At 36.9% G+C, this 25342-nt stretch overlaps 2 protein-coding genes across 3 annotated transcripts in view; both read right to left on the reverse strand.

Moving 5' to 3' along the window:
• The window catches only part of FAM171B (family with sequence similarity 171 member B), a 36568-nt gene extending 28618 nt beyond the window's left edge, over positions 1-7950 (reverse strand). The window contains exon 1 of the mRNA XM_039349966.1: positions 7100-7950. Coding sequence (XP_039205900.1) covers positions 7100-7292 — 193 coding nt within the window. The 5' untranslated portion in view covers positions 7293-7950. The remainder of the gene's footprint in view (positions 1-7099) is intronic.
• A 7745-nt stretch (positions 7951-15695) lies between these two features.
• Positions 15696-25342, reverse strand: part of ITGAV (integrin subunit alpha V) — a 78031-nt gene continuing 68384 nt past the window's right edge. For both annotated transcript variants that reach the window (XM_039349969.1, XM_039349968.1), the window contains exons 25-30: positions 24013-24171; positions 23344-23457; positions 21199-21312; positions 20989-21099; positions 19976-20098; positions 15696-18546 (exon numbers count right to left, since the gene is read on the reverse strand). In XM_039349969.1, coding sequence (XP_039205903.1) covers positions 18451-18546; positions 19976-20098; positions 20989-21099; positions 21199-21312; positions 23344-23457; positions 24013-24171 — 717 coding nt within the window. In that variant the 3' untranslated portion in view covers positions 15696-18450. The remainder of the gene's footprint in view (positions 18547-19975; positions 20099-20988; positions 21100-21198; positions 21313-23343; positions 23458-24012; positions 24172-25342) is intronic.

Raw genomic sequence — 25342 nt, forward strand, 5'->3', positions numbered from 1 at the left:
TTCTCCCCTTCTTTGCTTTTCCTTTCCAAGACCTCCTTCCTTCTGCCATTCCTCTTGCATGCAGTTGTCCAGGCTGTGGCTCTCCCTGCTGTCTCCTCCTGTCATTCTCACATCCATTACAGAGACATCCAGCCAAGTAGTAAAATTTATGTGATCATCACAAGCATCATCTGTAAATCTGCAATTCCTAAATGGTGTGCTGGAGTATCCTGGAATGCTGCAGCAAATTCACAGGATTTCCACAGGGTATTTTAACTTTGAACCTAACTATTTAATAGATGTAACTGTTAGATATTCAGATATTTTATTTTTATTTATGTAATTTATATGGCCTCCCATCTCAAGCATGTAACTTTACAAAACTAAACAGTACGGTTCTTTTGGCCTAGAGACACAATTAAAAAATTATGTCACCAAGTAAACTAAGAAAATTTAGGAATTTTTGATGTAGACAACTGAATTAAACGTCTTAATCATTATCATCATAATTTTAAAAAAAGGAGCCACTTTCAGCATTTTATCATTCAATGTATTTTTTAGAAACCTCTGTACACCATCTTAATGACCAAGAGAAACTGGTTTCTGAATCAACAATAGTACAAAGATGTGGGTAGCTACCACAGAAGAAAAATAAAAAACCCACATAAAATTATCTCCAGAACGCAGAAAAAATTACTATCAGCAAGATGTTACACTTGAGTAATTTAATTTCCTCACACTAAAATCCTTATAACAGGGGTTCCCAACCGGGGTGCTTGCACCCCCCTGGGGATGTGATATGATATTCCGGGGGGTGCAAAAATTTGGGTTTTCAAAATTATAGTGTATATGCATAATTCATTGCCATTATTTCAATTTTTTGTAAGGGATGCGAGAATATGTCAGAAGCGTTCTAGGGATGCGGGGTATAGAAAAGGTTGGGAGCCGCTGCCCTATAATTTCGGATTCATTTGAAATTACAAAAAAATACCCTGAACACTCAACACCTCTTTGTAAAAGCTAAAAGGTTCAAATGGCATGTACTGTTTAGTTGTATGGATTTCTGTCTGAAGAATATCACATTTTCTTCAACCAAGTGTTAGATTAGGATTCTTTGTAAAAATAGCTAACAACTACAATAGTTATAATCACAATTCACACACACAAAAACTGGACAGCTATCCACCAACCTTTTGAGATCCTTTCATTAGTTACATGGATGGAACTTACACAATACCTGGTATTCTTAGGGATTGGGCATAATGATGGGATCAATCGACTTTTCATTCTGCTAATGCTCATAGAGGGCATAGGGAATGGCCTTAAAGGTCAGCAAGAAAAGCTGTTAGCAAAGAAGTGGTCAGATAAGCGGGGCTTAAGCCCTTTCCAGGAAAATTAATTTGAGAAAAGCTCTCAGACAGGCCTCTACCTAGTTCACACAAAGATAAAGTGAAGAAAAAGAGACTCATTTGAACTTGCAAGATTCAGTTACTACATAGTTGTCCTACCTATGTAGGACTGGCTTGTAGCTAGAGCTGTCAATGCTTAAAGTTACTATTTATAATCAGAGATAACTACAGAATCCAACGTATTTAAATATGTGCCATTACTTGGCATCCTTCTTTTCTGCTTCAAGATAATGTATCAAATACCTGCTATCAAATTAATTCAGGCACTGCTCATGAAACTTAAAAGCTAAATACTTTTATAAATAATATATATGTGATAAAATATTTAGAGGGCAAAGTTGATATTTACATGAAGGTAAGCTAATTTGTGGAAAGTGGATTTTTTCCAACTTTGTTCATTGAATTTTTCATAGAAAAGCAATCAATAGAGGCAAATATGAGGACGGAGAACTAACAAGCCCAGTGAGCTAAGATAAATCATCACTCTTATACAATCCTTATAGCATCAATTCTCTTACAAAAGAATTTAACAGAAAATGTATCATATGCCAAGTCATTACTTTCAAATACCTCAAATTATAATGAAGAAATGTGGACTAATATGTATTATTTCAACAAAAAGATCAATTTCTATAGAATAATTCCACATAAATAATCAAGAAATCACGAAGGTCCATGCAATTAAAAAGTAAAAAGTATTCAATTCTTATATCAGCTTTCCCAAACTATCTAAAATGGTTGGCCCTACATATACCATCATACCAACTTGAATGCCCAAGTTGGGGTTGAGTATTATATAAATTGCTATCCAATAAAAGCTAGTGAGACCAGCTACATGTTGAATTTTAACCAAGGACACCTGTGTTCAAATCCTTCCATTATTCATGAAATTTATTATTTTTATTATTATTTGTTATTACTATTCATTTATTATTCCGTTATTCTAAATTTTGCAGATTGAGACTGAGGAAGTTTGGCCATGACATTTTTCTTTGTTCTTAAAATGTAAAGCAATCTCCTATTCTATAGGATCAATTCTCAAGACTAATCTCTTGAGCCTGAATATGGTGGAGAAATAGAGTGCCTCTAGTAAAACCATGGTTAAGGCAAGGAAACAAGTACAAACAAGAGTTACACACCCTGCCTAGTTCTCTCTTCCTCCTTGTTATTGTATATAAACAGAGATGTATTCTGATATTTAGTATGATAATAGATTTGTTCACATACAGAATTCCTGTGTAAATCATTCTTTCCTTATACTTTTTATTGAAAAACAATTAGATGAATAAAAGAAAATGAAAAAAATATAAAACAGAAGGAAAAGGAAAAAGATGAAAGAAAATGCAGAAAAGAAAAAGAAAGAAAGAAAAAGATCCTATAAAAGAAAGAACAACTTCCAGTCTTCTTTACAGTGGTCATAAGCAACCTTATTTTCTCTCTTCCTCTTTCAGCTTTTATACACATTTCTTCTCTTCCTATATTCAATCCTTTTTAATTAAGAAATCACTCAAGACATTTTAACTATTTTCAGGAAGAAAAGTCATATAAGATTTTCAACATTTACAAAAGTATTTATTTTACCCCTGATCAAACAAAACAATTTTGTATTCTTTCCTCATAAAATATCTTCTAATAGAAGCTTCTTTGGGTAGAATTAACTTAGTGTTGAATTCTATAACTTGATCTCTTGTCATAGATATTTTGCCTGAAACATGTTTGTGCCGGTTCTGTGCACCCTGTCTGTTTTTGTATCCACATCTTCCCCTTCCCATCCCATACATTGTTAGAACATTGATCCTCTCTTAGTGTCTTCCCCAGATTGTTCAAAAATTCTCTCAGTCTCCAATGAACTTCTTCTCTTGATTCCAATGATGACACTTCAAGGCCTTCATTCATTTTTCAGGTTATTGTTTGAGATCTCAATTTTTCTTATATTTGTTTTCCGTTCTTTCTTGAAGCATTCATGACTTGTATACTACACCTTCTATGATATATATTTAAATACATAATTATTATACCAAAATTATTTATCAGAATCTGTGTCCTCACATCCTATTTTAAAAGGTTCTTGATCAGATATTTTTATTTCCATAAAAAACTACTTCCCTTCTTTTACTTTTCTGAATAGCATTTCAGAATAAAACATGACACATTTATAAACATTCTTGCAATAAACAATTGCATGCATAATTTTTACAAATGTATTCATTTATTTCACCTCTACTGGGATTCTTCTGGATTTCTTGTCTCTTTCCAAATATATGTATTCAAGCTAAAATTGTGTTGCACTAGTTTCAGATTATCTTCAAGTATTCCCCTATTCCACCATAGTCCCTCATCCTGAGTCTCATGCAAACCAAATAAAAATCAAGATGTTTTATAAACTGAGCAAATTTTGAAGTATTTATATCTGTTTTATGACTCCTCACTGTAAAATATTTGATGTCATTGTTTTAAACATGGCAAACAATTAGATTTGATTCCTGTTTTATCTGATTTTAAGAAAAATAATAAATTTCCCATTATTTAAAATGGCAATTAGTTGGCTGAAATCCCATGTAGCAGAATTTTCATTATTTTCTCTCTGGAACAGTAAGGTGCAAATTTCAGAAACTATGTAGCTCAGCTATGGATCAATAAATCAGTCTGTTCTTGGTCTGTCAGCTTACATTCAGGCCATAATAAATTCATTCAGTTTTAGTAACACACTGAATTTTTAAAAAAGCCTCACAAAATATTTGCAGTTATTTCCATGACATTTTCCATAATATGTTTTAAATCCTCACTTATTATTTAACTATTGAATAATAAGCTATTCCTCACTTATTATTCAGCTATTGAAGCACTAACTGTATTGGAAAATTCAGAGGAATACACAACCTAAATCATAAATATGCTATGGTCTACCTATTATCAGATAAATGCAAATAAGCTCAGGTTGCATAAAAATGTGGATCAAAATTATCTCCCACTCTTAATCTTATTAAAAAACCCAGGTTCGTTTTGTCATATCACTATATCTTTCACATGGATGCTACTTAATCTACTATAGAATCACTTCTCCATAAAGAATAATGTATTCTTGACTCTCTCACTGGAGAGAAATTCAAGCTACAATGAATTAACATGATGAGGCTTAAGACATAAATGATAAGCTGCTAATTTCAAGTAGTCCTGATCCAAACATTAAAAATAAGGCTTCATAATACAACTATGAGTACCAACTGTTTCATAACATAACTATTAATGTAGGAGAATATATATATATAATGCGCGTTCACCAGGAGAGTTTAAAGTTAAAATATTTTAATTAAAGTATTTTACTATATTAAAAGGTTGCCAAGCTTTCGTTGGGAAAACTCCCCAACATCTTGGCAACCTTTTAATATAGTAAAATACTTTAATTAAAGTATTTTAACTTTAAACTCTCCTGGTGAACGCGCTTTATTCATTCTATTTATAATTATGCCCGGGAGTCGCATTTTCACCATCATTATTGAATATATATATATATATATATATATATATATATATATATATATATATATATACACATACATACACACACACACACACACACACACACACACACACACACGCACGCGCGGCAGAAGTGTGCTCTCCAAACAAATGAGCTCATAGCAAACTAAAGACCACTTTTAAGTGGAATACAGAATATACTGCAAAGCCAATACTTATCCTTAAAAGGATAACACAAAATGATATAACATTTGAAGATTTAAGAGAAAAGGAGCCAGCAAAGTACAGGAAGAAAAATGTGGTAAAAAAACACTTTTCTTTGTCATTAAAAATTATAGGCAATGTCACAAGCCAACACTTCTTTTGTAAATTAAACCATAAATTAAACCACCAAAGATGCAGTCACAGATCACTAGATATCTACACTCCTGGCTGGATGTTTCATACATGGCATTATTTGAACCCAATGAAAGCAGAAAATGGAATTGCTCAACAGCACATTTGTACATTAGCATTTGCACTAATGTAGAAGTGTGAATGACATCTAGATATATACTGAATACACATGTGCACTTACACAGACAAAATGCACAAAGAATCCAAAACTCTCTTCTGCTTAAATTATGGTCCCGGGCCTACAGATCACAGATGTCTTGTACAAGTAAGAATAAAATATTTTCCTTTCTGTGGTTACAGGGTAATTGTGAAAGACAATCAAGTCGCCATATGCCAAAGGAACTGCTTTCATATTCGCTTTAAAGTAGAGCTGCAGCTGCTCTTCCAGAGCAATTAAACCCCATAGTGGGGAAGGAAGAGCAACTGGAGGACTAATTCACACCTCCCAAGAGGCAAGGAAGCCGCTTCATTAAGCACACAGTGGTCAAGACCTTTCCCCAGCAGCGCTATCCATAAATAACAAGTGACACATGTGGTCTAGCCTAATCCCCCTGAGAAAAGGGGAGTCTGCTAGACTTAAAGGAAAAGCTAAGGCATCAAAGGGAAGGCACCTCACCTACTACCTGGGGGAAATCCTTGGGGATTTTTTTTTAAAAATTCAATGTGCTACTAAAATCGAATGAATTTATTATAGCCTCCAAATGTGAAACTGACAGGCCAGGAACAGACGGATTTGTTGATACACAGTTGAGCTACAGTAGTTTCTGAAATTTGCAGGTTATTGTTCCAGGAAGAAAATAATGAAAATACTGTTATATCAGTGTTTCCCAAACTTGACAATTTTAAGGCATGTGGACTTCAACTCCCAGAATTCCACAGCCAGTATTGCTGGCTGTGGAATTCTGGGAGTTGAAGTCCACATGCCTTAAAATTGTCAAGGTTGAGAAATACTGTGTTATATGATAATTCGGGCACAATTTGAGGGGATGGAAGCAAGCTAAAGGGAGGGGAGGGTTTAACCTATAAGAGATAAAAAGTAAGGTGGTGGATAAATAAGAGGCAGACCACATTCTCCAGACAGAGCGCATTTGGGACAGGAGAAGGTTTATGCTATCACACCATTACAATCCTCCCACTGGAGGAAGCCAACCTCATTTCCCTAGGGAAAACCAACCTTTCACTCCTCCTCATTAAACATCGAGGAAACTTTTGATGAAGGTTGCCCTTCCCGGGCTTGATTGCTTTTCTGTTTTGTTAACCGAGGAAAAAAATCCATTCCTCCTGGCTTTTACCCGTCCACCTGAAGGCAAATCAAGTGAGACGGATCTGATTGCAAAAGCGAGGGAGAAAACGACGGGGAAAGGAAGCGGGGCCAAGGTGGCCGCAGACTCGGTGAGAAAACAAGGAGGCCATTTACATAATTGCGGGGGAGGGAGGCGGCAACAGCATTTCGGCGCAGCGGGCCCGAGGAACGAGTAGATGCTCTTTCCTCCACGCATCCAGCCTTCCAAGCGCCAGACAGAAATCCGCCGCAGCCATCTGCCATCCTAGAGAGGAAAGCCGGCCAAATCCTACTGCGGGCGAAAAAAAGGAAGCGCGAAGTGCTCCATGCCGAGGAATAAAATGAAGAGAAAAGGACGGACGGAAGCCGATCCAAAGGAAAGGGAATGGCTGGTCTCTGGATGACCGAAAACCGGGAGGGAGGAGAAGTATCCCTCGCGGTCCCCCCCCCACAGGCGTCGAAAGGTGCCATGGGACGCCGAGGATGCCATTCAAAGCCCGGCATTTGGGTCGCCGGAAGAAATCTTTGCCAACCGCAAATCTAGGGTACCTACCTGGAGCAGCCATGGAGGAAGAGGGTGTCGACAACCCGGCTCGCTGCTGCTGCCGCTGCTGAGGCCGTCTGGTGAAGGCGCCGGTGGCGGCTGCGGAGCCCGGGCGGCTCTTCAGCAAAAAGAGGAGGAAAAGCGACACGGCGGCCAATCCCAGCAGCGAGGAGGCCGGCGGACGCCCGCGAATCCCAGGCATGGCGACCAGCCGGAAGGCAGCGGAGGCATATTGCGGGCGAGGAAGAGCGGCCAAACGCGGGAGCTCAGCTCCCCGGCCGCAGCTGAGCGGCTGCGACGCGAAGGAGCAGCTCCCGACTCCCCGCACGCGCCTCCGCGCAGGGGGCAGGAGGCGGCTCTCCTCACAACCACGTGACAGAGATGGAGGCGGCAGAGGGAAGGCGATTTCCCTCCCCCCAGGTCTTGTTTATCGACCCTCACACCTGTGCATCATTTGGTTTTGGGAGATACCCCGAGGCCACCTGGTGCCTTCCAGATGGTTTGCAAGTCAACACCTAGCACAGTTCCAGACAAGGCGAGATACTGGAAGTTGTACCGTAGTTTAAAGTGTCTGGAAGCCCCATTTGGATTTGTGTGTATCTGTCTGCTGTATTTGAGGCAGCCTGCTGTCATTTCTCTTGGCCCTTGGCAAATATCTTGTCCAGAAATGGCATCTGGGTTCCCCTTCCCTGGCCAAGATGCATACATGCCTAAAGGGAGTAAGGTTGGGGCATCAAAGATCAAGGAGGAACATACTGACTTCATACCATTTTAACAGGAAATTCCCCTGGAATTGTAGTAATAGCAGTAGCACTTAGACTTATATACCAGCTTAACAGTGCTTTATAGCCCTCTCTAAGCGCTTTACAGAGTCAGCCTATGGCCCCCAACAATCTGGGTCCTCATTTTACTGACCCTGGAAGGATGGAAGGCTGAGTCAACCTTAAGCTGGTGAGAATCAAACTAGTGGCAGTCAGCAGAATTAGTCTGCAATACTGCATTCTAACCACTGTGCCACCCCAGCTCTTAAAATCAAATAATAGATGATGTCTGTTCATATGAGTTTTATTCTAACTATTGGATCTAATCATTGTTAGCTCTGCCATGATGCAAAAATGGGTCCAAGTACAGATCCTGTTAACTGAAGGAGGCATTCACATGAAATCTTCAAATCAAAAGCTGGGTTTGCAAAGTCACCACAATCCGACAGTTGATGACATCACTATGACACAACCCTGGAGATTTATATATCCTTTGACTCACAAAAATTTACACATTTAAACAAGTTTCAGATAACTGGCAGCTGGAAACTTTTGACATCAGTGTGGCATAAAATGTGGATCAGATTCTCCTGAAACCTCTGTGAAAACACAGATCACAATTTTGGCAGCAACCAGCCATCAGAAGTACAGATCTGAGAATTCTAACATTGTTATAATGAAAGTGGTTTGATTTGAGGCAAGGATCCTCATAGATCAGGCATGTCAAACTCGCCACGTCCCGTGACGTGTCGCGATGTATTGCAACTTCCCCTTGCTGGAGCTGGGATGGGCGCGGCTTCCACATGACGCATCCGGTCCATGTGCCAGCGGTTTGACATCCCTGTCATAGATAGTTTTCACAGGCTGGCTTTCTCAATAGGCATAAGGAGATAAATCATGACTTTGGTAACTTTTGGCTCTATAGTGATACATAATGTTTATTTTATTTTGGATCCACCAGAAACCACTGAAAATTACCTTTTCCCTTATGCCAAATCCTTTATGCTCCTCTTTACAGCCGATATTTCAGGTCTGCTGCCTGCAGTTCCAGAAGTAGGGCACTCATTAATGCCCTATTAATTTGTTCCCTTGATCTACAGGTCATGAAGATAATGTCTTCAGCACAGTTCAGTCTACAACATTTATCTATTTAAGTTATCATAGGTAATCCCTTCTGCCTGCCACACCATCCCCGACCCAGCTTACTCACTCTAAGCTTTTTAAATATATCTCCGAAGCTTATGCTATATTTTAAGCAACAAATTTCACTTTAAATGTTAAATCCCTGACCAAGATTCACATTTATTTATTTATTTTGCATTACAAGGACACAGAAAAGCCTTTGGATTTATGATTACATATAGATTGATCTTGTCCATAACTTAGAAGTTATTGAACTGGAAACAATGCCATGATTGCAAGAGAAAAATAAGATGTACCAAAACAAATAAAGATTAAAAAATGACAAATTAGAGATAAAATATTCTATTGTAACAATCATCTGAGGATTCTTAATTAAAAAGTAAAATTAGTGATCTTCTTAAAAAAATACAGTTTCTTTTAAAATTAGCTTTGCAGAGAAGGGACCAATTTAGCTTTTTCTTGCCTTGTGATCTACATTTTTTAAAAAATCAACATATATACTTGGGCACAAAATTTTTATCAAGACTGTATATTTGGACTTTATAAAAAAGATAAAAATCATTCTTCAAAGACTTCTGAACAAATACAGCAGCCTTGGAATAAAAGGACAAGCACCTAAAACAGGGAAGCAGAAGACAGGGATAAATTAACAATTTCAAACTGAAGAGGTGTTCCACATGACTAATACAAGCCTGGGCTTTTCAGGATGATTTTAAATATATATATTTGCAAATCAGCTATAATAAAGAGTGAACAATGAATTGAGTGTGTTGGCTAATAATTCCATAGTGCCCTGGGTAGTAAATAACATAAGAATTGCAATGAGTTCCTAAAGAAACACTTCAAGCTGGATGAATGGTTGCTTTTAACTTGAAACAAAACTAAGAAAAGTAGACATGGTAGATGTATATCATACATATTACAGAAAATGTAGATCGTGGATATGCCTTGCCCCCTGCCCTCATACTATTAGAACTCTGACTCATCTATTAAAAACCAATGCAAGCAATTCAGAAACAGTAGAGGAAAACATTTTACTAAGGTGACCAACTTTTTTACAATGAAAAGGAGGACACAAATAAATTGAAGAAAAAAATATCGTAAATAAAAGAAACATTTTTTTCATTGCAACAATAATATAGATAACTTGCATGTGCAAAGTTTGCCAGCCGGGTGTTTTGGCGTGCTCAGCAGCAATTCCTATTGGCTTTCGAAAGCCAATAGTGGGAGTAGCACAGCTCATGCAAAAGTTGAAAAAAAAAACAATGAAAAAAAGGTGCCGGAACGCCGTTCTGAGCGTTCTATGAGGGGGGAAAAAAGCCCTGCAGATTAGTCTTCAAATATCGAAAAGGAAGACATGAAGGAGGACACTTTTTGAGGGAGAACAGAACTTACAAAAGGAGGACTGTCCTCCCTAAAGGAGGACGGTTGGTCACCTTAATTTTACACAATACATTATTAAGCTGTGAAATCTGCTGCCATCATATGTGATTAAGTCAGAAATTCTGGACTAGACAAACATAGAAAGAATCAGGCTGTTTAGAGATGGCTATTTGCTCCAGCATGAATCACAGACAGCACGCTTCATAGGCCAGCTAGTGATATGTGGAAGAGTGCTATTGCTTTCTACTCCAGGGGTCCCCAACCCTCGGTCCATTGTCCGGGCTACAGCCCATTCAGAACCAGGCCATGGAAGTGGTGGGCACGCGCAAAAACATCCCCTCTCCCCCGCTGCCATCTTTGCCAGTCTGCTGAGCCAGAAATTTTGGAGGATGCTGTTCTACTCCATGCTTGTAAACTTCTTGAATTCCTCCGATTGAATTCTCCATTTATATGACATGCTAGACTGAAACAGACCATTGTGCCATGATACAGCCATTTTCAAGGCTAGGTCACTTCCACAAAATGCAATATGACCTATAGTTGCTTATGCCATCATTAATTGTGCCAATTTTTGAACTTTTTGGAAATATTAATTTCCCATGATATTTCTCTTTTGACCTTCAAAAGACATAGTTGGAATATCCTTCAGTTTAGGAGCATTTTGAGGCAGATTTTGTGCATTACAATAGTTAAAAATAGGGTTTTCTCAGAATGTGTGCAACCTTACGATCTTAATGACAAGATATGTGTAATAATCATAATATTTCATATGGACCTACTTTTTTCTGGTAAACAGCCAATACTTCTAGAAAGTAAAGGGTTGAGGAAGATTGCTGTTGTCATGGTCTGAAGTGCACACCATGAGGAACTTACACTCCCTTATAATTCATTGGGTTAATGGGACAGCAGGCTGATCCCCACCAGCAAACTCAAGCAGGCTTTTATTAATCTAATAATCATCATCAGCTGTTGCAAGCTGGCTTTGCTGGAAGCATTAGAATACAACTTTAAAAAATAAATCTCTCACCATCACATAAGCCAATATGTGGGGGGGAAAATAGGTGCAGTGATCAATGTTTGCCAAAGAGATTTCCTATTAATTTTAAACCAGTGTTTTGTGTATTTTATTATCCATAGAAAGCATTTAATTTTTGTTTCCAAGAAAGCATAAAAAAAGATATTCCACTGAAATTATTTAGCAAAAAATGACTATGTTGTTATTGCTTGATATAAAATAGCTCTCTTGGAGATCATGTGCATGTGTCCAAGGACATCAAATGTTGCCGACAGGTAGGAAACTCACTATAGCTTGCAGTGTTTGATGCAATCTTGAGTATATATACATCTCCATATACCACAATAATTTTGTTGGTCCTTTAAATGGCACACAGCATCTTTTTATGGAAAAGGCTACATAGCTACCTGGTTTTTAAGAAGAGATTGGACAACCATTTGCTTGAGATGGCATAGGGTTTCCTGTTTGAGCAGGGATTTGGACTAGATCTCCAAGGTCCCTTCCAGCTCTGTTATTCTGTAAACTAGCAAAAGTTGATGATTTTTTCTCCCTGCTAAAATGTTTTTAAACAAACATTCCAGTAACTAAAAAAGCTCTGTATACCTATACTCTATTTCTGTACTGTATTATATATAACCCAGTTTTTTTAAATAAATTTATTTGCTAAAACTTCAATAACCAGAAAAGCTCTAATATTCTTATTTCTGCGGGTTTTTTTTTTTTTAAAAAGAGTTTGGTTAAACAAAACTCAAGTAACTAAAAAAGCTTTAATGTATGCCTGTACTTCATTTCTGTACTACATTAGGAAAATTTTCATTATATTTGAGGGAAAGAAAGAAAGAAAACATATATATCAAAAAGTGCATATTGCATATAATATGTTTTAAACAGATTATAAATGTTGGTTATACTTGGTGATATTTATCAGTCTTTCTATTATATGGCTTAAAAGGCAACTAAATAATAGAAAGCAAACACATTTTGTAATGCCCATAATTCTCCATGATTCCACTTCCCTTCCCAAAAGTATATCAGGTATCATGATAAAAATAAAAGAAAATAGAAGGATAACCATTTATTTACAGTTGTACGCATTTATGTTACTCTTATGTGTGAGAGAGACTTCATGGATAACAAGGATTTCATTAGATTGTGTGCCCAAAAGAGATAATACAAGGCTAAACAAAAGCACTTCGTATTATTACATTCTACTTTTCAGAACTTAAAAGGGTAATTGTTTAGTGAATTAAATTGTTAAAAAACATGCTACAGTTGTAGTTTCAAAATCACCTGTATGGGTCCTTTATTATGAGCTTTGTTATCCACTAGTCATTTAAATATGAAATATAATGAAACAAGTCACTTCTAATTGATTCAGAATTTAATAGGAATGTTATGGTAGAGTTCATTTGAAGGTTCATCCATACTGAACCATGTAGTTTGATGGGCACTGAATAGAAGAAATTGCATTTGGAGCTGAGAATTATAAATCTATGTCCTGTAATGGAAACTTGAATTAATTAGTATTCACTTTTTCTTGGTGACAGAAACTTCTATTCCTGTGTTATACTCAATTGTATCACCAATTTGAATTTTCTGGATTTGTTTCAAATTGGACAGTTGTAATTGACACAACATCCCAACTTTTTTGTCAGAAACAATTCAACTGTACAAGTAGAAGTTGCAATAATAATAAGAAAGTAGAAACTCAACAGTAACAAATGTGATTTCTAATAATACAATATGCTGCAAGGAATAGTATAGCTATACTTATCTTAAGGCATGTTTCATTCCTGATATACAGTATATCGGTAGATAGTAACATTCTAGATTTAGCCTTTGGTCAAACCATAGAGCAGAATATATAATATATTTCTAACCAGTTTTAGAAATGGCTGGGACATATATTGGACCTCATCTATTTTCTTTATATAGTGAGTCACATAATTGCAAGGCCCAGGGGGAGGGAAATTATTATATATGTGTCGTAATATAAATGACATGACGTACAATAGATATTTGTATCAAATATCACCACCCAATTATATAATTGGATTATTTGCACAACAAAGTTATAATGCTTTTCATAACTTTACGTTGTTTTATCTTGTTTCGCATGCCTATAACTCTGATTCCATATTGTTTTTCTGTATTAGGCAGCAGTTCTTTAGCCAAAGCAGTAGAGAGAGGGAACCAAATTAGTTAGTGACTGTGTGCAAATGGTATCATTGTTTGTGGACAAAGTTGATAGGATTCACCTTGACTTGAGTCCCTTTTCTAAACTTTAAATAAGGGACCGTCAGTTCTTCCAGGTAATCCAGACTAGAAATATGACTAGATGAGCTAATTCTACCTTACTGTAAAGCTGCATTAACAGAATCTTGCAAGCCTGAACATCTTGCTGCTACTTTTAACAGTCTGGTCAATTAGGCTGGGTTCTTCCTAAGTTTTAAGCCACTGGGGGTTCCTGCCTCTCTTTGTCTGTTTCCTATGCAGCATCTCTTCCCCTTGTTCCCCAAGGTTGTCCACACATGTAGCCTTACTAAATATTTGTCCTACTCTTTTGGATTTCCAAATATGTAGACAAACTTGCTGTCACCTACATATATAATTTTTGTTAGGGTAGATCTCAACTTATTGTTAAGGGAGATGATCAGTAGCTATGTATAGGCCAGGGGTAGGCAACCTTGGCTCTCTTATGACCCGTGGACTTCAATTCCCAGAATTCCTGAGCCAGCCATGCTGAGGGGAAAGGGAGAAGTTTCCAAGCTGAGCCATGCTGGCTCAGGAATTCTGGGAGTTGAAGTCCACGAGTCATAAAAGAGCCACAGTTGCCTACCCCTGGTATAGGTTGAATGTGTTTCCCTTATTTAAAGTCAGGAAGAGCTAGGTAAGGTAGAGGTCTCTCCAAGAAACCTTCCCTTGGGTGAATTTGTTTTGCCTAAGGGGCATTACATTCCACACCATGCCAAGGGTTCCTAGGGAAATGCCCCTAAGTAAATATTGTGTTTTTTTGGGGGGGGCAATTGACTATTTCTGTCTTCTTTCTAATTTATTCTTCAATAGGGCTACTAGAAAAAAATCTCAACTGTTACTAGATGGCAGCAAATAGGGCAAGTTTTGATTGTAGGAATATTTGCAGTCGGTAATGAAAGTTCTTAATTTCATTTACTGAACTGAAAATTAGAATAGTAATTTTAGGAATTACCTTGCCTGTCAAACTGCTGTACACAACTCAATAGATACAGTGTTATTTAAGAAAGAAAAGTTTTAGACAATGTGCCTTCCTCTTACAGTATTATTTAAGAAAGAAAAGGAAAGCTTGGGGGAATGGGCCTTCTTTTGGAGATGCAGTCTCTATGTTAGTATTTAGACTGAGGTGTATTAATTGATTTAAAATATATTATAAAATGGGACTCTCCTCTCTCATAGTTGTCCGAAGTTATAACAGGTATTCTCTCCAGTGGAGTTTGTATTTGGCCTCCACTCTCTCTGTCCTTATAAGTGCAGCCACAATTTTGTATAAAAGTATGAAAAGTGCCATATTTTTCACTGTACAATGTTGTTCTCCAGAATGTTGGAACTACTCCAGAGTAAACTGGTGAAACACCAGGAATTCTTCAAGAGGTTGAAGGGCATGGAAGCAAAAATTAATTTAATAACTAATGTGTAAACATCATTATACATTACAAAAGGGCATAAACCACACTAAACCACACTTGTGCCGTGTTGTTTTCATCATTGGGCCATCTTCAATGGCTCTGTAGAGTAATATCTGTTGCACAGAGATCTGCATATAAATGAGCAAGGTAGACATAAGTTGCCCACACAATAATAGCAAACATTTATTAAAAAAGAGGGAAACTTCACTTTACTGAGTCCCTGATTAATAGTGAAGTTATACCAGCTCGCTGGAGCCCAAAATTATACCAGAGAAATAATCATCTAAAACCTTATTTAAGGAGGGAAAAACTTCAAAAAAGAAATAGTTTCTAAAAAAATTAGTTTCTTACTGTTAATATGATCCATGCTCTCATAATACAGAAATTATGCTAAACGGATCTGCACTGATTCTGTTCATTCAGAAGTACTGAACACAACATCTTGGACTAATTCTGCTCATCCAGGTTGGCCATTGATTAATCTGGGCAGAAAAGTTTGTAAGAAAACTTCATGTTTCACTGGAGCACTGCCACAATAGCCCAACCATTCATTGTGGGAAAAAAAAAATGTAAGTTCTATACAAAAACAGTTCTATACAAGTAAAGCTATTTGGGAAGGAGATCAAGTGAGTAAAATTTTGTACATACAGGATATGAATGTAAGGTGCTTGCAGCTTCTTACATTCAAAACTTTATTTATTCAGATAGTGTTCATTCAGTAATACAAGTCTAATCACAAGTAGCACGCACACACCCACACCTCTTCCATTTTTTCAAGATTTCTTTTCTTTCCTCATATTGCTTCAGACTTACTGTTTCTCACTGGTACATAAATGCCACTGCTGGTCAGCAAGAATAAAGTAATAATAAAAAAATCAATGTACATGTATATGTGAACCAGACCCTACAGTAGATGAAACACTGCAACTCAGCCTATTTAGATTTTGCTGTTCAGCAAAGCTGAAGAAAAATATTAGGAAAACTAGTAATAACATTTCTCAGTCATTGAAAGCTTTATAATTTTTATCAGTGGTTGAACATATAAGCTTTGACAGCTCTTACACGTGGGACATGTTTGTCTTTATAGTAACCAAAGAAATCACAGTAAGAGTATAATACAGTATAGTAATAAAAGAAATACATTCTTTTATTTCTCAACTAAATCATACCCTTACATTCCCCCCCAAAAGAGATTCATTAAAACCAAAAGTAAAGAAAAAATGTTTAAAATGAAGCTTCAGAATTTAGTTTTACAGTGGCTTTATGTACTTGGCCTCAGTGATCTCCATAAACGAACTCTTCATATAAGCCCTTGCATTTTTTTATCAACTTTCTTAACTGAAATATATGTTTAAGTGTGTACTGAAAATCCCTGCCAGGATCCCAGAAAATCTCAAAAAGAAGTTCCATTCATTCCAGTGGTCTAAAAGAGATCTTTAAAGCTCATGGGTATTTAAAAGGAATGGGTGGATGAGGAGACAAGGAACAAAATATGTGACACAAACTCAATTATTTATGTACCTATGTGTAATTTTGTGACGCAAGGACCAAAAGACGGTGCATTATATGCTATACATAGTTTTGTCATTTTGGTACCATTGTAGCTAACGATGGGTGCCTGGGCTGAGGTCTTTTCTTGTCCGACATCAGCATGTTTGTTTATTGATAAGATTTATATAGCTTGCCCTGAATTTACAATCCTGTCCTGAAATTCAAGAAACTTTTATCTGATGCCATACTCTGATGTTGCTGGCTGGAATGTAGCAAATGTATTGCAAAAGCTGTGGAATGGAAAGTGTCTTCTGGCCATGAAATTGGGGAAAGGCTAGATGCGCGCCATTAAAAACCACATTGTTCCTCAGTATCATTACTAGTTAACCACTAAAACAATCAATGTCTCTCCTTAGGTTTATAGCTGGGAGTGTATTTAGTTTGGGAACACAAGAATTTTCGTTGGCCACATTTGCATTTAACATTTGGAGGAGGGGATCTGAAGGCCACAGATCATTGGGGTCTTACCTCACAGGTAAGCAGGACAGATCTTGAGAGAATGTTGGGGATATTACTTTTATTTTTTAATCATGATAGCCCTTTTTGAGGGCTTAAACTAGAGTTTCTACAGGCTTTCCATCTCAGAATAGTAGGAAATGACTGTCAGTATTCAGCAATCATTTCTCAAAGACGGTTAGGAAAGGGGCTCAGTTGTAAGCTGGGGAGCTCAAGTTGCCCATCTATAATTTATTTACTCCTTTATGATAATTATGAACGTAGGACCCAGGCTTGATTTACTTTCTGAGATAAAAATGATGATTTCCTTTAAAATTATTATTAAAACTATTAATAAGTTTAAAGGAAATTTTTAAATTTCTATGTGAAAAGTAGAGTTGAAATCTGTAATGTAATATAATGAAGAAGCTCTATAGGAATAGCAGAGAGCTTACTGAAATCAATATGGGTTTTATTGTTTTATAATTCCTGAAGTCTTTCAAGGTCTAACTTTTAACCAGAAATCATTCCAAACTATTTGTAAACCTGGAGCTTCAAAACAAAATTAAATTATACAGGAAAATCTTAGAATTATTTATCCTAAATGTAGAATGTGGACAACTTGGCACAGATTTTGATTTTTTTTTAATGTAAAAAAACCACAGAAAATTAAAAAAGGGAATCAGAAAAAGATTGCATGAATCAGTCAATTTCATGATGCTACATAAAACTGGGTAGCGGAACTGATAAATGCGATCTATGATCTTCCATACAACCAAAGTACATCTTTCCAGATGAAAGATTCCATAAAATGGACAGCAATTCCTTAAATGGAAACACATCACGGTGACAGTAAGGTCCTCTTCTATACAGAAGTTATCCCTAAATAGTCAATTGAAGTAAATCTGTCAGTTATTTCACTCAATGCTTCTTGCCATTAATATCTCCAAGTTAGAAATGGTGAAGAAATTCTTCAGAAACTGGTGAGTACCTTGGGAATGTCCAGTTAAAAAGTTCAGGAGCAGGTCTTCAGTTTATGTTCATGTTCTCTAGACAGCTGTAGTTGTTACAAGTTTGGAAGTAGTGGAGCAGATCAAGTTGTACCAATAATTTTTTTAAAAAACAAATGAAACACCAACCAAACCCCATCTCCTCACTTTGCCTTTTGGACATCAGTAAGCAAAATTGTGGCACTAAAATATATTAGTCAGTGCATCTGTATTAGTCACAAATGTGAACTTGATTAATAAGAGGGAAACAAGCACATGTCACTTTCAGTTCCCAGTTAATTTTGCCAATAGCAAAAAAAAGGCATTTGCTATGCAGTCCTCAAGGATCAAAATGCATATTTCTAAAGGAAGTTGGCAATCGCTCTAAATCTTTTGGTAAAAGATGCAGTTAAAATACTGCTTAAGCTTCTGAGGTCCCTTCTCCGTTTTCATGAGGCTGAAGTTGTTCTCTTTCTTGTTCTTCCTGAGGTGGCCGCACACGTTTGAAGAAACCCACCTATAATGTAGAGAAGACATTATAGTAAGGAGTGAGATAATTCAGGTGCTAGCAACCAGAATAACTCCATGAATAGGCCAAAGCAGTTTCTTGATTGTCGATAAAGCACCTTTGTTGTCGATACATATAAAACCTATTTATAAGAATCTCACCAGACTGACTGCATTCTCTCGAGAATCCATAGATAAAAGCTTCAATAGTCTTGCCTCTGCCGTTTCCTCTCATGAAACAACTCTGTGCTGGAACACCTTTTTACTCCTTTAGCTGATGATTCCACCACAGATATATAGCAATTATTAACAAACTTTTCTCTCCATATAAACCTTGAGGCAAGTGAGCATGTGGATTAATGGTATTGTATCAGATAAGTTGGAAAAAATTGATACACCGTGCTAGTATAATCCTCTTACACAGAACATGCGTATTTGCATGAATTTATACATGCCATTTTGTATCATTTCCACAGAGAACCTTCAAGCAATAGTCTGAGTTGGCCAAAAGAGCAACTATTTTCCAATTTAATTTCCAGCTTCCTCTCCTTACCAGAAAAAAAAAAATTGTAGCAAATGGCCATGGACAATATTTTTACAGGACAATCTTGTCTGCAAGTTAAAGTGTTCCAACTTTAGAGCCACTGATCTCCTCTCCTTGCTGACATGATAAAAATAAGGATGGAGACACATTTCTTTGTACCACCCATCCCCGATTTATGTCCCTTTTCAAGCCATGGAAAGGAAAAGAGTCTCATTGTCATTTATTTATTTTAAAAAGTCTTATATGACTACCCCATCTTACATATACTGTAGTAATCCTGAGTGGCTCACAGAAACACAACTGAAGAAGCATACAACCAGCATCAAAATAACTCTAGGTACCCCCAAATATGAATCCTGCATACCTGAACATTCACTTTTACTGAGCCGAAGTCACAGTTTAGCCCATAACTTGGGGGAAGAGCCAGCTCTTTATGGCCTTTTGAAAAGGCAGAAAGGTAGGGTCCTACTGGAACCTGGGGGGAAAGTATTCCACAAGGCAGGGGCAGGCATGGAGAAAGCAAGCTTCTTAGACTCCATAGTGTAATTGAGAGGACCTGTAGTATCTCAACTATCCTTGATCTTCCTGGAAGGACCAAAAAGTCAGAGAGAGGCTTCCCCTCGATAACTAGGTTTTAATGGGTATGAAGGTCTTTATAGGTGATAGATAGCATCTTGAACCACACCCATTACCTTTTGCTGGGCTTCCCAAAAAGTGAGGTTTCTCAATCCCAAGGAGAGCCCATCTATTTATTTCAATCTAACAAAGGCAATACTTCCCCAGATAATAGTTAATGGAACTTTCTGGTCTTCACACTGGATTAAAATCATAAAGTATTTCAAATATTTAATTTTTTAAACAAAAATGGACAGGATTTGATTAAATATTCACTTACCTTGTGCATTATAAAAACGAGAAGGGCCAAAAGTAATAATCCTGCTAAGACAGCCAGTATGATTACCCATACTTGTACTGTCATTGGTGCTGGCTGAATACCCCACAAGATGTTTGTGGTAACCTAAAAAGGAAAGAAATGTCAACATATTTTACTGAAAAAAATGAGTAAGATAAACTGGGTCAGGGATATAAATAGGAACTTCATAACACGGGGCAAGATTTTCACCACCTGAGTCTGATAGGCTGAACTATACATTCCACAATGAAGGTCACAGAAGAAGGTCTTATTGGCTTATGATTGAAAACCTATGGATGTTTTCTTGGCTGCAATAGAATCTGAAGAATCAAGCTGTCTAAAAGATTTCATAGAAATAAAAAATGTACAGGTTTCTAAGACAACAAGGATATGTTTGAAAGACTAAGGAACTGGAATTCAGAAGATAGGGAGACACAACTTAAACAAAGGGATGGAGACAGAGCCTTACGGCTGCTTATCTCCCACTCTGTCTTCTGCTTGAGATTCTCCATCCAGCTGAAAGTCAAATGCACAGGGATCTTAGGAACTTTGCACATCATATTATAAAGGTTAAAACTGAAGCCCTTTAAAGTTTTCTGGCTTAATTTCATTGTCTTTTATGGAACTAAATTAAATTCACCCCATGTTTGCCAAGCCAAGACCATTCTAAACTGCACTATCGAATAAGACTGCCTGGTCAAAACTAGATTTTTTTTCTTCCTAAATAGAAAACTGCACGTGTAACAGCTGCTTCCCCCGCCCCCTTCAACAAGTGAGTCCAAATCGGACAGCAGTCTTTAGATCACTTCCAAAGCCCTTAAAAAGGCTCAAATTTAATAAACACTTAAGCAGCATGTAATCAGATAGTATAAATCTAACTACCAGCCGTGTAAGATTGCCTAGCAAAAAGAGCAGAAGCCGATCAGATTATTGTTTCATTTCCTATTAATTACACTGACAATGTCAAATCTAATTTTGATTATCAAACAACTTACTATTGTAGAATTGTGGACATCTTCAGGAAAGGAAAGATTCTTATAGGGGAACTCGATGACATTGAAGGAAGCTGATGACTTGAGAGAATAGGAGTGGTTTTGGTTTTCTTTCTGTCATGGGGATAATGACAGAGAAGTATCATATTACAATCAGTTATTATCTGTACTCGGGAGCAGAGTGAAACTGCAAGAATAGCACCAGATACTTACAGTCATGAAAGTCTGAGCCCACAGGCGAGATTTCAAATAGAGAATTGCAGTTTTTCCCCTCTCTAGGCGACCAACTTGGCAAAATATTTTTAAACAATCTGCGTTTCCACAACCCTGGCATTTTTAAAAAAAAAGGAGGATGAAGAGAACAGTTGATTTTATTTAGTTACGCAACTACTTGTTAGATTTAATTTACAGATTGTTATTTTCTAGCCCAAGACTGATGATACAATCACACAATCACGCAAAATTCCACGCAGAAAGGGGGCAGAATTTCAATTGCACGGTTGTGGTTTCTGTCTTGATTTTTTTGACCCATGGATGCTCTGGTAATACTCATAAAGTTATATTGTACAGCTGGTGTGCCATTTCCTTCTAAAGAAATTTACTGAGGGGGAAAAAAAAGATGGGAGAAATAATTGAAGGAAAATATCCATTTTAACTAGGCTTTTCTGGTTTCTGAACCTCTGTATTATTTGATTTATAAGTCAGGATTGTAATACCAAAAACCAAAATTTTACATTTTTAGTTGACATTTATATGATGTGATCTTGTGCACGTAATACTTCATGCAAAATTAAGAAAAAGGAACAAAAGTCCCTCTTTTCACTGCCTTTCCTTTCATTGCATCTTTAGAATGAAGCACTTTTAAAAATATGGTGCCATCACCCTTGAAATAAGCAACTGTAAAGAAGTCCGTGGTACAATCTTTTAAGAACTCCAGTGTTCCCAGGAATGTCTGGAAAAATGATTTTTTTTTTATAAAAAATGATTCAGCTGGCAAATATGTTGCAGCAGCTTGCACTTCACACATCAAAGGAGCATGAAGTGCAGTGAGGAGGCAGCATTAAATCATCCCTACTAAGGACCACTGAGATCCAACTTCTTTAACACTGCGGTGGCTGAGGTATTGCGATAAGAACTTCTCCATATACTTCACGCTATACTTCAACTTGCCCCTGCTGGAGAATATACCATAAGGAGAAACGATGAGCTGGATGCAACAGAGAAAGGAGTTCCTTCAAGCCTCTCTTCTTCCACCAGAAGTCAGACATTAACCAAGCTTCCAAACAACTGTTCCTAAGTGCAGCTCCCAAACTTCTCTAACTCAAACTTGAGTCAAGGATTAACAATTTAGAGACTGGTTTTCCATTTAATGATACCGTAATATCAAAAAATATATACACTAAGATGAAATTGGTTTGAACAACTTAAAATTAAAAATGTATTGCTTATAAGGCTGAGTAACAGTGTGAAGCCAAAGGTTTGCTTTCTGATTTTGGTTTTTCTTCTGTTTAGAGCCTGCTGCCTGCATGTATTCCACGTATTACTCTCCAGTATGTCCTGGTGTATTCGGCTGTTATTTGGCCCTGATCCTAATTTATATTTCTACCAGCTAAAATTTACCAGATTCTTAAGTCATTGAACTTAGTTTGATTTTTCAAATATTTTCCTATATTTGTACCTGAGACCTCTCTAAACAAATGTCTGTTGAAGATGTGAACTGCTTTGAACATACCACATTTTATTAATCTTTCATCAATATTGATAGTTTGAATTATTCATTGAAAAACATCCAGACAATTTCAATTCCACTTACAGTCTTAAAAGATTGAAATAGTTTAAAAATTCTATACAGATAGAGAGGGAGTCGGAGACGGAGACAGAGAAATAAGTAGGCAAACAGGTAAGCAAGCAGGCAGATAGATTCCCTATGATTGTCTGACAAAGAAAAGAAGTTGTTCAGTCAATGAAGTCTAGGGATCAGAGAAAAACAGAGAAAAACTAAAAAAACAACTGTACTACCAACTTGCTCAGTAGCAGGCCTTATTTTTTTGTGTCTTACTTTATCCATAGCCCAACCATACTCTGACCAACTAGAGCAGGGGTCTTCAAACTTGGCCCTTTTATGACTTGTAGACTTCAACTCCCAGAATTCCTCAGCCAACATGCCTGGCTGAGGAATTCTGGGAGTTGAAGTCTACAAGTCATAAAAGGGCCAAGTTTGAAGACCCCTGAATTAGAGCAATAAATTGTTTCCAGTATTTGCTTCACAAAAAATTTAAATATTCCTAAACATCTGAACTTTCTTCTAAAATATTGACAAAAGGACTGTTTGTAAAGCAGTTAGCACATAGATTTTACCAAAGTTTGTACATCTTCCTCTGGAACACTTAGATCTCTCCGATGGATTTGGTGATTGCGGATATCTTCTCCGCTAAGCGTTTCATTCCTTTCATCTTGCTGAGAAGTTGATACCTGTATAATCAAGATAGGTTTGATTACTGGCACATTTCCTGGACAAACTCTAAATGCTGTTAATCCATATTTATTTGTAGATATAACAATGTGTGATCCACTGCAACAGGCTGTTCCCCTACCCACGTACAACATCAAAGAGTCAATCCGCAATGAGGAAGCCAGGAGCAGCCCTGGGATGAATGAAATGAATGCACAAACCCCAAAATGATAAGCTACATCATAGAGAATATTGTGGAACACCTATAATATTGCAGAATATTTCAGGCATTAACTCTATGATATGAAAACCAACTGATTGAAGATAGGATCCTTCATGGAAAAAAAGGATTTTTAAACTAGGAGATGAAGCTGCTTCTTCCAGCTATTTTCATAGGTCATATTTATCTACTTAGTATAGGTGGCTCTACTATCCCATTAAAATTGTTTATTTTTTTCCATTGCTAATGCCAAACATTCATTATTGCTGTAATTATTGACAATAATCCATACAATTTAACACATAGACAGATAGTTAGCTTGGTATTCAGAGAGTCTGAATAGGCTTCCTTTTACCTTAATTTTTAGTGGGTTAATCTCCATATCAGATGTACAGTTCATGGGTCCTTCAATTTCATATTTCATAATATATAAAAGAGTATTATTGTTGTATTTATATGGCCACTGAAGATTGAGCATCAGCTTGCTGAAGGTACTTGGACCGTTGTTTCTGAGCTAACAAAGAAGTGGAAAAGGAATCAGTTTAATAGGAACCATATTCAGTGAATCAGTCAGCTTCCAAAGCAGTCTTGCACAGATTGGGCAAGGCATAAACTGACTAGAAGTGCATAAACTGGCTAGAAGTGCATAAACTGGCTAGAAATGGAACTAGTGTAAGAAACCCTTTTGGGATTTCAACCTTTTCTGCCTCCTTTGCCAGGGCTATCACGAGGCATAATTAAAATAGTTCTGATTAGCAGAATCCCTTGCTTTTGATCCATCCCACCCATACCAGGAAAGCAAGCATCAAACATAATCTTTGAGAACACCAATAACCTTTTGCATGAGCTGTTCTGTTGATTCCCCCATATACTTGACAATTTGATACACCTACCAGTGGACTGGAAAAAGAAATATCAATATTTTACTTTGTGCACAATTTGTGGAGAACTCCTGTCAATTTCATTTAAAAGGTACATGTTTCATTTCCTTATCAGTGAACTTCTTTAAAAAAAAGTCTAGCCTTTTACTATTTCACCAATTTCACATTGTGCCCATCTCTTTCCTTCTATTTTTAGCTCTTTTTCTACTCATTTAATCACATCATGACCAAATGGCTGAATGGGGTAGAGCTGACAGGAAGAAATGGTCACAGAAAAGCAGCTGGACAGCCCAATAGTGAAATAAAAGGGAAAAAAATCCATCAGAGGGAGATTTTTTCCAGAAGGAGGCAGACAGTTTGAAGCTCAGGACAAAGTAACTGTGCAGGGCAGTAATCAGTGACAAGAGGGACAAAATGTTCTTGACACAAAGCACAGTAATCAGAGGAAATTTCATTTCCCTTCTATGAAATAAAACACAGCAGATGAAATGGACTGAAGTGCTTGTGCCAGTGTAAATTAACAAACACCACTCATGGTGTTGCTATGGAGTTGGTCGGCTTTAGCAATATGACAAATAAATAAACAAATAAGGTGAAGATTGTTCCATAGTGGGCTTAGGGTGGATAGAAAATGACATGACACATTCCTTCCCTGAGAAATAATATGTATCACATGCACATGGTTGGTCATGCAGATCAACCCATAGAATATGGCAATGTATGAACTTCATTTAACTTAATGAGACCAAAATAGGCCTAGGATAGAGAAGATCAGATTAAATCGCCTTGATTCTGGTAAATGCA

Source organism: Crotalus tigris, unplaced genomic scaffold, assembly GCF_016545835.1.
Source record: "Crotalus tigris isolate CLP2741 ecotype Arizona unplaced genomic scaffold, ASM1654583v1 scf7180000018304.516572, whole genome shotgun sequence".
Classification (NCBI taxonomy): domain Eukaryota; kingdom Metazoa; phylum Chordata; class Lepidosauria; order Squamata; family Viperidae; genus Crotalus; species Crotalus tigris.